Source organism: Mastigoproctus giganteus, chromosome 13, assembly GCF_048544385.1.
Source record: "Mastigoproctus giganteus isolate SK-2022 chromosome 13, ASM4854438v1, whole genome shotgun sequence".
Lineage (NCBI taxonomy): Eukaryota > Metazoa > Arthropoda > Arachnida > Uropygi > Thelyphonidae > Mastigoproctus > Mastigoproctus giganteus.
In genome coordinates this window covers 155,425,007-155,437,979 of record NC_143587.1, presented here as the reverse complement: position 1 = coordinate 155,437,979, position 12,973 = coordinate 155,425,007, and the positions used below count along the sequence as shown (strand labels likewise).

Below are 12,973 nucleotides of genomic sequence, written 5' to 3'. Positions count from 1 at the left end.
TAAGAGTATTCCATCACATCCTAGCTGGCAGCACTTGTTCGACCCTAAATACACCATGCTATATCAAAATAAACCTAATGAGAATCGCCCAGCAGGGCTTCGACTGCAAGAGCTCATGATCAGTTGGAACATTAATTTTCATAATGTCTTCCAAGACCTTGGTACTCCCGAACCTCCCTGGACTGAATTCGTACCTCTCTGTGACAATTTCTTTTTAAGATGGGGGAAGACATCCCTGGCTAATACAAATTTTCAACAGCTCCATAAATCGCATTCCTTGGAAAACTCAGCAAAAGTACATATCTATACTGATGGCTCCAAAACGGATACAGCCGTAGGTGCTGCAGCAGTCTCCTCCAACTTCTCAGTAGCTGTTTCTCTTCCCACTGAATGCAGTATTTATACTGCAGAATTATTCGCAATAAAACTGGCTCTAGATAATATAAACAAGTACCATATCAAGGAATCCTTGATATATTCAGACTCCTTAAGCGCTATCACTGCCATTCAATCTACTTTTTGTCCCTCTCACCCCATTCTTAAAGAGATCCGATCTAAGTTATTTCACTATCAAACAGTCAATCAGAAGGTTACCTTCTGCTGGATCCCTGGTCATGTTGGCATCTCAGGCAATGAACATGCGGATGCTGCTGCAAAGCATCCCGACGCTGGATCTTCCAGACAAATAAAAGTTCCCTACACCGATCACAAATCTGTCATTAAAACAACATGCAGGAAACAATGGTCTCTCCTTTGGAAAACTCAAACCAATAATAAATTACTGCAGATAAAAAAAGAGCCACAACTGTGGACATCTAGTTGCAGGAGAAGCAGGCGACAAGAAGTGATTCTAGCAAGGCTCCGCATCGGCCATTCGCACCCAACTCACCTGTTTTTGCTTATGGGAGAGAATCCTCCTCAGTGTTTCTTCTGTCAGTCGCAGCTCACAATAAAACACATCCTCATAGAATGTCCCCAACTTTCAACAGTCAGAAAATCAAGCTTTAGCTCCCTGTCCAACTTAAAGGAACCATTAACGTTATTTGATATTCTTGGCAATGAAGCAAATTTCGAGGAACTGTTTAATTATTTGAAGCACATAAATCTGTATGATAGACTGTGATCAAAGTGACAAACAAATCCTGAATAGGCACAATATGGCCCAAGAGGCCCTTGTGCCAAAAAACCCCAATACAACAACAACAACAACAACAACAACCAATCTCATCTTACTTGAATTTTCACCTTTTCGTGGCGCACTATAACCTTGCTGTTTTTGCACCACAAAATTCCAAATCAAATCTGTCATGGGACTGGATACCAAGAGTTATTCACTCTGAAACACAGTATTATAACAAATTTTAATAGATTCTTAGTATCTCTCTCGCCCTCCCCCTCTTTCCTAAACCACATTTAGGAACAGTGTAGCCAAGATGCTCGTTTGCTGTGTGCCCAAACAGCAGCTGTACATTTGTTTATTTCACAAGTAGTTCATATAAAGGATAAGCAAATTTTAGGCACGGGAGTTCAAAAACGTTTACATAACTTTTGAAACATGCAATCTAGGATTCTGAAAGTGTACCAACTATATGGTGTTGATTGGACATAACGACCTGTTAGTTGATACTTTTGGTTTGAAAAAGGGCTGCGGTTGAATAGAAATTTATAAAGTGTTCTATGCTTTCTAATTTTTTTATAATGATTTACAGCAGTTAAGTATGAAATTTAAATAATATACTAAAGTAACGCAGGATGCAACTTTTTTCTTCTTGAGTAAATCAAATAGCTTTTATAATTTTTACTTTCAGCAAGCTTCAGATGGCTCATATAGATAAATTAGGAAAAATGACAACATATTTTGAACCAGAACCAGATAGAAGACGACGTGAGTAATTTACATTATAATATAATAAACATTTGTTTATTATAAACCAAAAAAGAAGTTAATTATAATAAAGCTGTCTATACATTCATTTAACAATTTTTATTTACAATTTCAAGAATTAATTTTTGCACTTTCAGAATTCTTCATTCATTAATTTATGGTGTTAATTTTCTTGTCTAGTCTTATGATTTTTAGTACTTTTTACAGTGATTATAACAATCAGTCCTAGAATGTTCAAGAACACAACCTCCTGCACAGGTTGATGAACATTAGTATCACACCCAGCAGCTGAGTCCCCGGGTGCCAACTGATTATTAGTGTAACCAAGTGATCTCTATATTGTGTGTGCAAAGCAAGTAGTTTTCTTTAGGTTTTAAATACACTTTTCTATATTTATTTGTATTGCAAAACTTTTGCACCACAAGAAATAGGCAGGGTTCCAGGAAGGAAATTCACCTCTCTGTTTCTTGTTAATCTTACTAACCAACTAACTCAGCTGCTTGGTTACCCTTGTCGCACTGCTCCTGCCTCCCCGTGGCGGGCCAGTAACCTGGAAAGAAAAGCTATCTTTCTAGGGCTAAAAGGAGCGAATTGATCTTCCCTACTGGACCTAGGGATCCTAATATGTCTATTCTTGAGATAGACGACTAACTTGTGCAGTGCTAAACATAAAAAAACTGACACTGTTAAAAGAAAGGCTCCAATGCACCTTGCTAATGGGCCAATAAAACCCAAGAACCAACCATCCAATGCACCTTGTATTGCAATCTACCCAAGAACAGTCTCTAGGTAATCTCTCACCTTTTAAAATTCAGAAATACCTAGAAAATCTAATAGAATCTCCGAAAACAACCAAGCATCTGAGATCTGGTGACTTGCTCGTTGAGGTCTCAGGCGAATGGCAATCACAACAGCTCCAAAAAATATCATCCTTTGGAGGATTATTGATCACTGTCTCCCCTCATGCTACTCTAAAACACCTTCAGGGGTGTGATATCTGAATGGGATCTCATCAATCGCTCAGAAGAAGAGTTGAAAAATGAATTACAAGATCTGGAAATTGTGCATGTAAAGCGCATATATACCAAACAAGACAATGCTCTAGTTCCAACTCGGAATATAATACTAATATTTGATAGCCCCAAACCTCCAACATCCATCAAAGCAGGCTGTCTGAATTGTCAGATAAAATTGTACATCCCTAACCCAACACGCTGTTTTAAATGCCAAAAATTTGGGCATTCCCAAAATGTGTGTAGAAGTTTAGCCATTTGTTCAAATCGCAGTTTACCCGAGCACAATCACTCTGACTGCAAAGCAGAGCAGTACAAATGCTCAAATTGTAATGACCCATATACTGCCTACTCCAGAGATTGCCCCCTAGGGAAAAAGGAAAAAAAACATTCAACGGGTCAAAGCCAAAAAAAAATCTCTTACCAAGAAGTTAAAAAAATCCATACAGGCTCAATTTAACACTTGACCCAGCTTCGCTCAAGTAGTCCAAAAGCCAACCGCAGTAACCAGTACTGTGCAAAGAACAATGACTGGTATTCAAACTGAGGTAACGTTTCCTCCAAACAGATCAATGTCAGATTGGGCTCGGTCAATTTTTGAAGCTATGCCCTTTCTAGTAAACCATCTAAGACAAACAAAGCTGTTAACCCACCAATCACTGTTCCGCATACTACTAATAACCCACCACTATCAAATCCCTTGGTTCGTAAGCACTATAATTATTGGTGGAATGAGCAATGCACAAAAGCCAAAAAAGCAAAAAACAAAGCCTGGAATTTGTTTCGGCAATATCCAACAACACCCAATCTAATAAATTATGAGAAGTCAAAGGCAAAAGCACGCTTCATACAAAGGCAAGCAAAGAAAGAATCCTGGATCCGTTTTGCATCAAGCATTAACAAAAACACTGACACCAAAATAATATGGAAAAAAATTAGACAGCTTTCTGGTAAGTTCCCTACCGTACCTTCACCAATTCTGTCCTGTAATGGGCAAGATCTATCTAGTCCTTTAGATATCTCAAATGCTTTGGGCAACACATTTGCTGAAATCTCAGCGACAGAAGCTTATACTCCACTTTTCCAGAGAATTAAAAACACTGCAGAACAGCACTCTGTTAACTTCCAAACTGCTCTCCTTCTGCCGTATAACAAATCCCTACAATATTCCGAACTCTTGCATGCTATCGGAACAGCCCATAATGGTGCTGCCGGACCAGACGGAATCTATTACGCCATGCTACAACATCTTGATGACAGAGCATTGCATCTCCTTCTGCTCTTTCTACAACATCATTCTACTGTTTTGGCATTCCTAAAACCTGGAAAAGATCCAACCAATCCCCATAGCTATAGACCAATATCCCTCTCAAGCTGCCTCAGCAAAATTCTAGAAAAAATTGTCCACTGTAGACTCGTCTGGATCATTGAGTCAGAACAGTTAATGAGCAATAGTCAGTATGGCTTTCGTCAAAACAGGTCATGCCTGGACCTTATGGTTAAGGCTGAATTTGCCATTCTTAATGCCTTTATTAAGCATGAACATCTAGTAATGGTATCCATAGATATAGAGAAGGCTTTTGATACCACCTGGCGGCATGGCATACTAAGAGACCTTTACTCTCTTGGTCTGCGGGGAAACCTTCCTATATTTATAAAGCATTTTCTACACACTAGATCTTTTCAAGTTCGATACCAACATGCCCTCTCTGCAACTTACATTCAAGAAGAAGGTGTTCCACAGGGATCAGTACTGAGTGCCACTCTTTTCGCCCTAAGAATAGATTCTATCACTAAACAACTTCCAAATACTGTAGAAACTTACCTTTATGCGGATGACCTTGCCATCTCCTGTCATTCCCAAAATATGAGATCTATTGAACGACAGCTTCAGATATCATTAAATAAAATACAGCAATGGGCCAGCCTTAACGGCTATAGGCTATCACAGCAGAAAACAGTTGCTATCCATTTTTGTAGACAGCGCAAATTTCATCTGGATCCTGAACTTCACATTTCTAATATTTCCGTCCCAGTTACTAGTAACATTAGATTTCTAGGTTTAATCATGGACAACAAGCTAAATTTTTTAGAGCACATTAAAAAAGTACGTACTGCCTGCTTAAAAAAGATAAACATACTAAGAGCTTTATCTGCACAAATGTGGGGTGCAGATCGTACCTGCCTTCTTCGATTATACGGGGCATTAATCAGATCCCATCTTGATTATGGAGCTCCCATTTATGACTCTGCCAGAAAGAGCGCATTACGCTGGCTTGATCCAGTACAACACAGTGCACTGAGGATTACACTTGGCGCATTCAGAACATCGCCAGCACATAGCCTTTACATTGATGCTCACGAGCCACCACTATCTTTACGTAGGAAATTGCTATTGCTAAAGTATTCTGTCAAGATACAAAGTTGTGCTTCGCATCCCATTCAGCCTTATCTTTTCAATCCACCATTAGAAAATCTGTACAGAAATAAACCTAGCATAGGAAAACCAGCTGGTCATTGCCTTCTTGAACTACTGCAGGTTTGGAATATATCCATCCATTCCGTACAACAAGTAGCCACTTGTACTCAACCACCATGGGTTCAACCTCCTATACCAACCTGTGACACTTACCTCTGTCAGTGGGGGAAGAATGTTTTGCAATCATCAAATATCAGACAAGTTCATGCTTCATGCTGTTCACACTCAAAAGTATGTTGATTTTTTACCAATATACACAGATGGCTCTAAATCCAATTCAAAAGTTGGAGCAGCTGCAGTGTTTCCGAATACAATTATATCAGCAGCCCTTCCTCCTGAATTCAGTATCTTCTCACTGAATTATTCACAATTAAACTAGCTTTAAAAAATCTCCCTTCTGACTGCTCTTTAAAATCAGTAATTTACACTGATTCCCTCAGCTCAATCAAGGCTTTGTGTAGTTCCTCAGATAAAATTCACCCTGTTATAAATGAGATTAGAAAAATATTACTAAAGATAAAAGAACATCACCAACTGGTCACCTTCTGCTGGATACCAGCACATTCTGGTATTTTAGGCAATGAACAGGCTGATAAAGCTGCAAAAAACCCAACCAGCTTAGATTTAATCAACATCCCTGTTCCAGCCTCAGACTGTGCACTAATGATTCATGCTGCATGCCTATCAGAATGGACAGCACTATGGCATTCCCAAACGAATAATAAACTCTTACAGATTAAACAGGTTCCGAAAATCTGGCTCTCCAGTGTCCGGACATCAAGACGCGAAGAAGTAATTCTTTCAAGAGCAAGAATAGGTCATACTTACCTGACCCATCTTCATTTACTCACGGGAGATGATCCACCACAGTGTCCACATTGTTCTCTAAATTTGACAGTGAAACACATTCTCATTGAATGTCCATACTATAAACAAAACAGAAATACAACCCTGCTATCTTTGGTTAACCCTCGAAAACCAATAACTCTAGAGAATATCATTGGTGACAATGCAAACATTCCGGAATTTTTTAACTTTCTGAAACAAATTGGAGTTTTTAGTCATTTCTGATTACTGCCCTTTCTGACGTGACAAGAATTTCTTATATATTATATATTTTATATATATATATATATATATTATTACAATAAAAGAATAGGCGCATTATAGCCAAAGCAGCTTATGCGCCATAAAACCCCCACAACAACAACAACAACTAATAACCCAATGGACTCAAAAATTGATGATACTACTAAAACTGTTACAATAGAAATGGAAGGAAACAATGACTGCAAAGAACCTGTTCTCGACCTCTTCCCAGAAGAAGAGATGGAAACAGGAAAACTGTACTTCCCGAAAAGAAAATCTGTTCGCCATAAGCCAACAGTCCTCGGACAGAAACTGAGGACCACACTTCACCCAAATAATGCCCAGTTTTCTTCAATGGAATTGTAGATTGTATCGCAGCAACCTTTATTACATTCAGGATCTCCTTCTCCAGTATAACCCAGTTACCTTTTGCCTCCAAGAAACTAACTTAACCGCTTCTGTTACTACCTCAATTCAACATCATGTTATCTACAGAAAAGATCGAGTTTCTCATGTAAGCAATTCAGTTCATGGAGGAATTGCACTTGTAGTCAGCTCCATTATCTCTTCCCGACCATTAATGTTACAAACAACTCTAGAAGTAGTAGCTGCTCAAATATCCTTTCATTTTTCTTTTACAATTGTCTCCTTACATCTTCCTCCTAACCAAGACATTTCTTACACTGATCTTGAAACTGTTGTATCTCCGCTCCCTCCCCACTTTTGCATCATGGGAGATTTTAACGCACATAATCCTCTATGGGGTGATAGGATACACGATAAATGAGGAAAAATATTATAAAAGCTTGTAGATAAATTTAATCTGACACTACTGAATACTGGTTTACCCAATTATTTTCACCTACTTTCTGGATCAATCTCAACAATTGACCTCTCCATTTGCTCACTATCCCTTTTTCGCTCTTTGAATGGTCTGTTCATGATAGTGACCACTATCCAATAGTCTGTCATATAGAATCAAATTCACCACCTTGTCATAATCAGGACAGCCAAATGGAACTTTGTCAAAGCTGATTGGGTAAAATATAGGCAGCTAGCAATCCTAGAAAAAAACAGCTGTTTCAGATGTGTCAATAAATAATGCTTTTGATTTTGTAACAAACCAAATATTGCAGGCCACTGAAGCAACAATACCAAGAGTGTCCACAAGTCATAGAATAACATCAAAACCCTGTTGGAACAATGAATGCAGCCAAACGAGAGAAAAATAAAGCCTGGAATAACTGGGTTTTTACAGAAAATACTTTCCCTGATACCTGGTGGCACTCGAATGTCATAGCATTATTAAAAGTTGGCAAGGACCCCATGTCACTATCGACCTATTGCCCTCACCAGCTGTATATCTAAAATAATGGAAAATATGGTAAACTCTCGTCTTACGTGGTTGCTGGGCAAATACAACCTTATCAATTCATCGCAGTATGCATTTCATACAGGTAGATCAACTTTAGACCTCTTGATACAAATGGAAAACCAGATTTGCAATGCATTCTTAAGGAAGGAATATTTGACTACAGTTTATTTAGATATTGAGAAAGCTTTTGACACAGCTTGGTGATACAGAATTCTCCGTGATCTATATACATTAAGCTTCAGGGGTAATATGCTAAGGTTTATACAGAACGTTTTGAAGTAGTGATCCTTTTAGGTCCACATTCAATCCACCCTCTCCCGAAACTTCATCTAAAAGTAGGTGTTCCTCGGGGCTCAATTTTAAGTGCCACTCCATTCATTATAAAAATCAACTCGATTACTAAGGTCATTCCAGCCACTGTATTTACTACTTTATATACAGATGATTTTAGTATATATTGTCACTCCCAGAACATGAGAATGATTGAGAGACAACTTCAAGGTGCTCTTAATAAAATTATGTGGGCTGCAGATAACGGTTTTCGCATATCACCTGAAAAAACTGTTGCAGTTCATTTCTGTATAAGACGTAATCTCCACCCTGACCCAATTCTAAAGTGGGGAACCACGATATACCTGCTGTGCTTACCATCCGATTCCTTGGGTTAATTTTAGATTAAAAATTGACCTTTCTTGGCCATATTAAACAACTTAGAACCACCTGTTTCAAGAAATTAAACATTTTGAGAGTATTATCAGCTACATCATGGGGTGCTGACCAGCATATACTCATTCATTTATATCATGCTATCGTAAGAACAAGGTTAGACTATGGATCACCAGTTTACAACTCTGCTAGACTTGGTAGCATTTTGAGGTCTTTGGACCCTATTCACCACAGTGGCCTACGCATTGCTCTTGGAGCCTACCGCACATCTCCTGTGCAGAGCCTGTATGCTGAAGCTCACGATCCCCTACTCTCTCTATGACCCCTTGACGTGGGCACCTGTACGTGGTGAGGGGACCTCCCAGTGACGCTGCTGGACTTCCAGACTAGCATCACTGGGATCCAGCGCCCACAGCCTAGGTTCCGGGCTTACATCAATGGAATCCGGCGTGTTTGCCGTGCGCTGCGACACGTGGAAATTCGGAAAGGGGGATCCTGGTGGTTGAGGGGCCCAGCTTCAATACACCACTTTGGCCCCTGCTTCGACAAGACGAGTGGTCCTGGAAGGCCCGGCTAGGATCAATCGGATAGTAGGCTCGCCTGCGAGGGTCAACCGTGTCAATGCCACGCCCCTACCCTCATGGTCCGAGGGACAGGATTCAGGCTGGCAGCGGTGCGGGTATAGTGTCTGGGTAGCCCTGCCGTCCCACTCCCGAGCGCATTTATTGCATGCCGGGTAGTGGGCGTCCCTTTGGGCTCCGTGGTGGGTGGGGAGCCCGGGCACTGAACAATTTAAAAACCTATATCAATCCTGATAAACATATTTCTTCAGGGGCCCCAACCCGGTCCCTATCTGAAGCAATTGAAAAAGAAGCAGATAGCGTTATTGCTAATAAGAGGCAGCGAACCGAACTACCATCAGGGCCAGTCCCAAGGTTCCTAATTATGCATGGCCCCGGGTGCCAAGCGTTCCGTGGCCAAGCGATTCTAGTGCGTTTTCTAAAGCGTTTTTCTACAGAGAACATTTGAGCGAACAGTTTCTATTTTAGTTTGAAAAACCGTTTTCTTTATTTCTATAGCATAGTAGCTCTCTCGCACTACAAGAAGTAGGCAGAAGCCCAGAAAGGGAAGCCACCTTTCTGTTTTTTTTTCTCTTGGTCACCTCGTGGCACTGCTCCTGCCTCCCCGTGGCGGGGCCGGAAACCTGGGTGGTAAAGATAAACCCCCAGGGCGAAAAGGAGCTATCATGGATTCAAACAATTTTCCACCCTTAGAGCTTCCAAGCTCAAGACAAGAATCCTGTCATGATAATGACAATCAACCAAAAAGGCTTCGAACTGAAGCACAGCGTCCAGACATCCCTAATTTTCTTGTGATACACTCTCTGTCCACGCAGCCCGTGGGCAAGTTATCACCATTTATGATTCAAAGACATCCAGAATCTATTGCAGGGTCACCAAAAATGGTGAAGCGACTACAATCAGGAGATCTCCTGGTTGAAACAGCCACATCCAAACATTCTGAGTGGCTATTAAAAACAACTACATTTGGTGGATTACCAGTGTCTGTTACTCCTCACAATACCTTAAATTCATCTAAAGGAGTCATCACAGAATGGGACTTAATTACAGTGTCTGAGGAGGAATTAGTCCAAGAACTTAGCCATCAAAAGGTAATCGCTGCTAAAAGAATTATGACCAAAAAAGATGGAAATCTCATTCCAACTCGTTCCATCATTTTAACTTTTAGTACTCCTGATTTGCCATCCTCAGTAAAAGCTGGATATTTAAATTGTCGAATTCGTCCATACATCCCAAATCCTCTTCGCTGTTTCAAATGCCAAAAATATGGACATTCACAGCAGGCATGCAGAGGTGACGCCATCTGTCCTATTTGTGGAGCAAAAGATCATACACAGGCAGATTGTCCAGCCGCAATTCCCATTTGCCCCAACTGCAAAGGCAATCACCCCGCCTTTTCTAAATCATGTGAGATGTGGAAAACAGGTAGGACAATCCAAAAATACAAAGTAGAACATAAAGTCACATATCCTGAGGCACGCAGACAAATAATGTTGACCATGCCAAGTCCATCATATGCCTCTCGAACCCGCAGTTTTCAAACAACTGCAATTCAAACAGATGTCTCAATACCGCCCAACGTCTCGCTAGCTAATTGGGTTAAAACAACCTTATCAACCACTGGAAAAGAAAATTCTAAAACTAAAACCAGCCATGCCACCAACACCCCAATTAGTATCCCAGCTGCTACTGTGACAGTCTCAAATGATGCAGAAAGATTGAAACCCAATAAAGAATCTAAGGAAACTGATCCAACAACCAACACTATGGAAGTGGATGTACACCAAAATGATGAAGACCCTATCCTAGAACTCCATGCCAATGACACTATGGATACTGGACGTCCATTATTCCCAAAAAAAGACCGAAAAAAATGCCCTGCACATAAAAAACAGTCAGATGAATCATCTTCAGCCAAACCAAAATAATGCCTAACATCATACAGTGGAATTGTAGAGGACTAAGCAGCCATTCTGATGACATAAGGGATTTAATCTCTCAGTTTAATCCCATAGGTATATGCCTACAGGAAACATTCTTGTCACCCCAAGTTTCGCCGAAATTCTCAAATTTTATGATATACAGACGAGACAGAAGCCCAGAGTCTCCTGCCCGTGGAGGAGTAGCCATTCTTGTAAATACTAACATACCGTCCAGACCGATCCAATTAAGAACCAGCCTAGAAGCTGTGGCAGCTCGGATTGCAGTTGGTATTTCAGTTACCATTGTTTCGATTTACATTCCACCATCTCTATCACTGGCCCAATCAGAACTTGACAACCTCATCGCACAACTTCCAACTCCAATTTGTCTTTTCGGTGACTTTAATGGACACCATCCATTGTGGGGATCAGCTACAATGGACAGAAGAGGCAAGTTGATCGAGGAATTTATAAATAATAATGACCTAAATTTATTAAACTCTGGATCTCCTACATACATCCACTTACCTACAGGATCTACTTCTCAAATTGACTTGTCAGTTTGCTCACCTTCCATCTTTCCAAGCATGACATGGTCTGTATTAACTGATCCTTTTAGCAGTGATCACTTTCCGATCATTTGCTCCTTACAAACAGGAGTAACACCAAATCCTGATAAACGATCCTCTTGGAAGTTTAAAAAGGCGAACTGGGATGGCTATTCTGCTCAAATACTTCTAGATAGACTTTACGTTAAAAAAGAACCTATTGATGATGTAAATACTTACATCACCAATCAGATTCTGACTGCAGCAAATACCTACATTCCAAAATCCAAGACATATCACAATCACCGAAATCACTGGTGGAATGCAGATTGCTTCACTGCCAAACAGGAAAAAACCGAGCTTGGAATAATTTCCGTAAGAATCCCACCACTAATAACCTCATTGCTTATAAAAGGTTTAAAGCAAAAGCAAGGCAGATTAGACGGAAAGCGAAACGAGACTCGTGGATCGCTTTTGCCTCAACAATCACAAAAGACACCGACACACGCCTCATTTGGAAAAAAATACAGGCACTAAATGGGAAATTCGCTCGTATGCCCTCTCCAATACTTCATTGGAAAGGAAAAGACCTATCTACAGCTGAAGAAGTTGCTAATGCACTTGCTGAATCATTTGCTACAATCTCTGCTTCTGCCTCCTATGGGTCCACATTTCAGAACATCAAAGCTAGTGCAGAACGATATAAAATCAACTTTTTCACGCACCGCTCTTTCCCGTACAACCAACCCTTTACATTCATAGAACTTCAAGAATCGTTAAACAGATCTTCAAGCAGTGCTGCAGGCCCAGATGGAGTTCATTATGTTATGCTGAAGCATTTAATTCAAGAAGATTTGAGTACCATGTTAATCTTTTATAATCGGATATTCTCCGAAAATGCCTATCCTTCTTCCTGGCGTCATTCTTTCATTATTGCTTTACCAAAACCAGGAAAAGATCATTCCTGTGTTGAAAACTATAGGCCAATATCTCTTACGAGCTGCCTGGGTAAAATTTTCGAAAGAATGGTTCACACTAGGCTTACTTACATCCTGGAGTCACAAAATCTTCCAGATCATCAGTATGGCTTTCGGAAGAATAGATCAACTCTGGACGTGCTTATCAAAGCTGAATCTCATATCTGAAATGCCTTTGTCATGAAACAACATCTAGTCATGGTCAACCTAGATCTTGAAAAGGCATTTGACACTACATGGCGTCATGGGATTATTATGGACCTTTACCACTTGGGGTTTAGAGGCCATTTGCCGAAAATAATTCAAAATTTTCTGCAATTGCGCTCTTTTCAGGTCCGATATAAAAATGTACTCTCTGCATCCCACATTCAGGAAGAAGGAGTCCCGCAGGGATCGATACTTAGTCCAACACTATTTTCAATCCGAGTTAGTAGCATA

The 12,973-nt window shown here is 40.3% G+C and overlaps 1 protein-coding gene across 1 annotated transcript in view; it reads left to right on the top strand.

The window, feature by feature from the left end:
* pkaap (A-kinase anchoring protein pkaap) overlaps positions 1–12,973 on the top strand; it is a 392,730-nt gene that overhangs the window by 309,352 nt on the left and 70,405 nt on the right. The window contains exon 11 of the mRNA XM_090388075.1: positions 1,809–1,885. Within this exon, the coding sequence (XP_090244201.1) occupies positions 1,809–1,885 (77 nt within the window). The remainder of the gene's footprint in view (positions 1–1,808; positions 1,886–12,973) is intronic.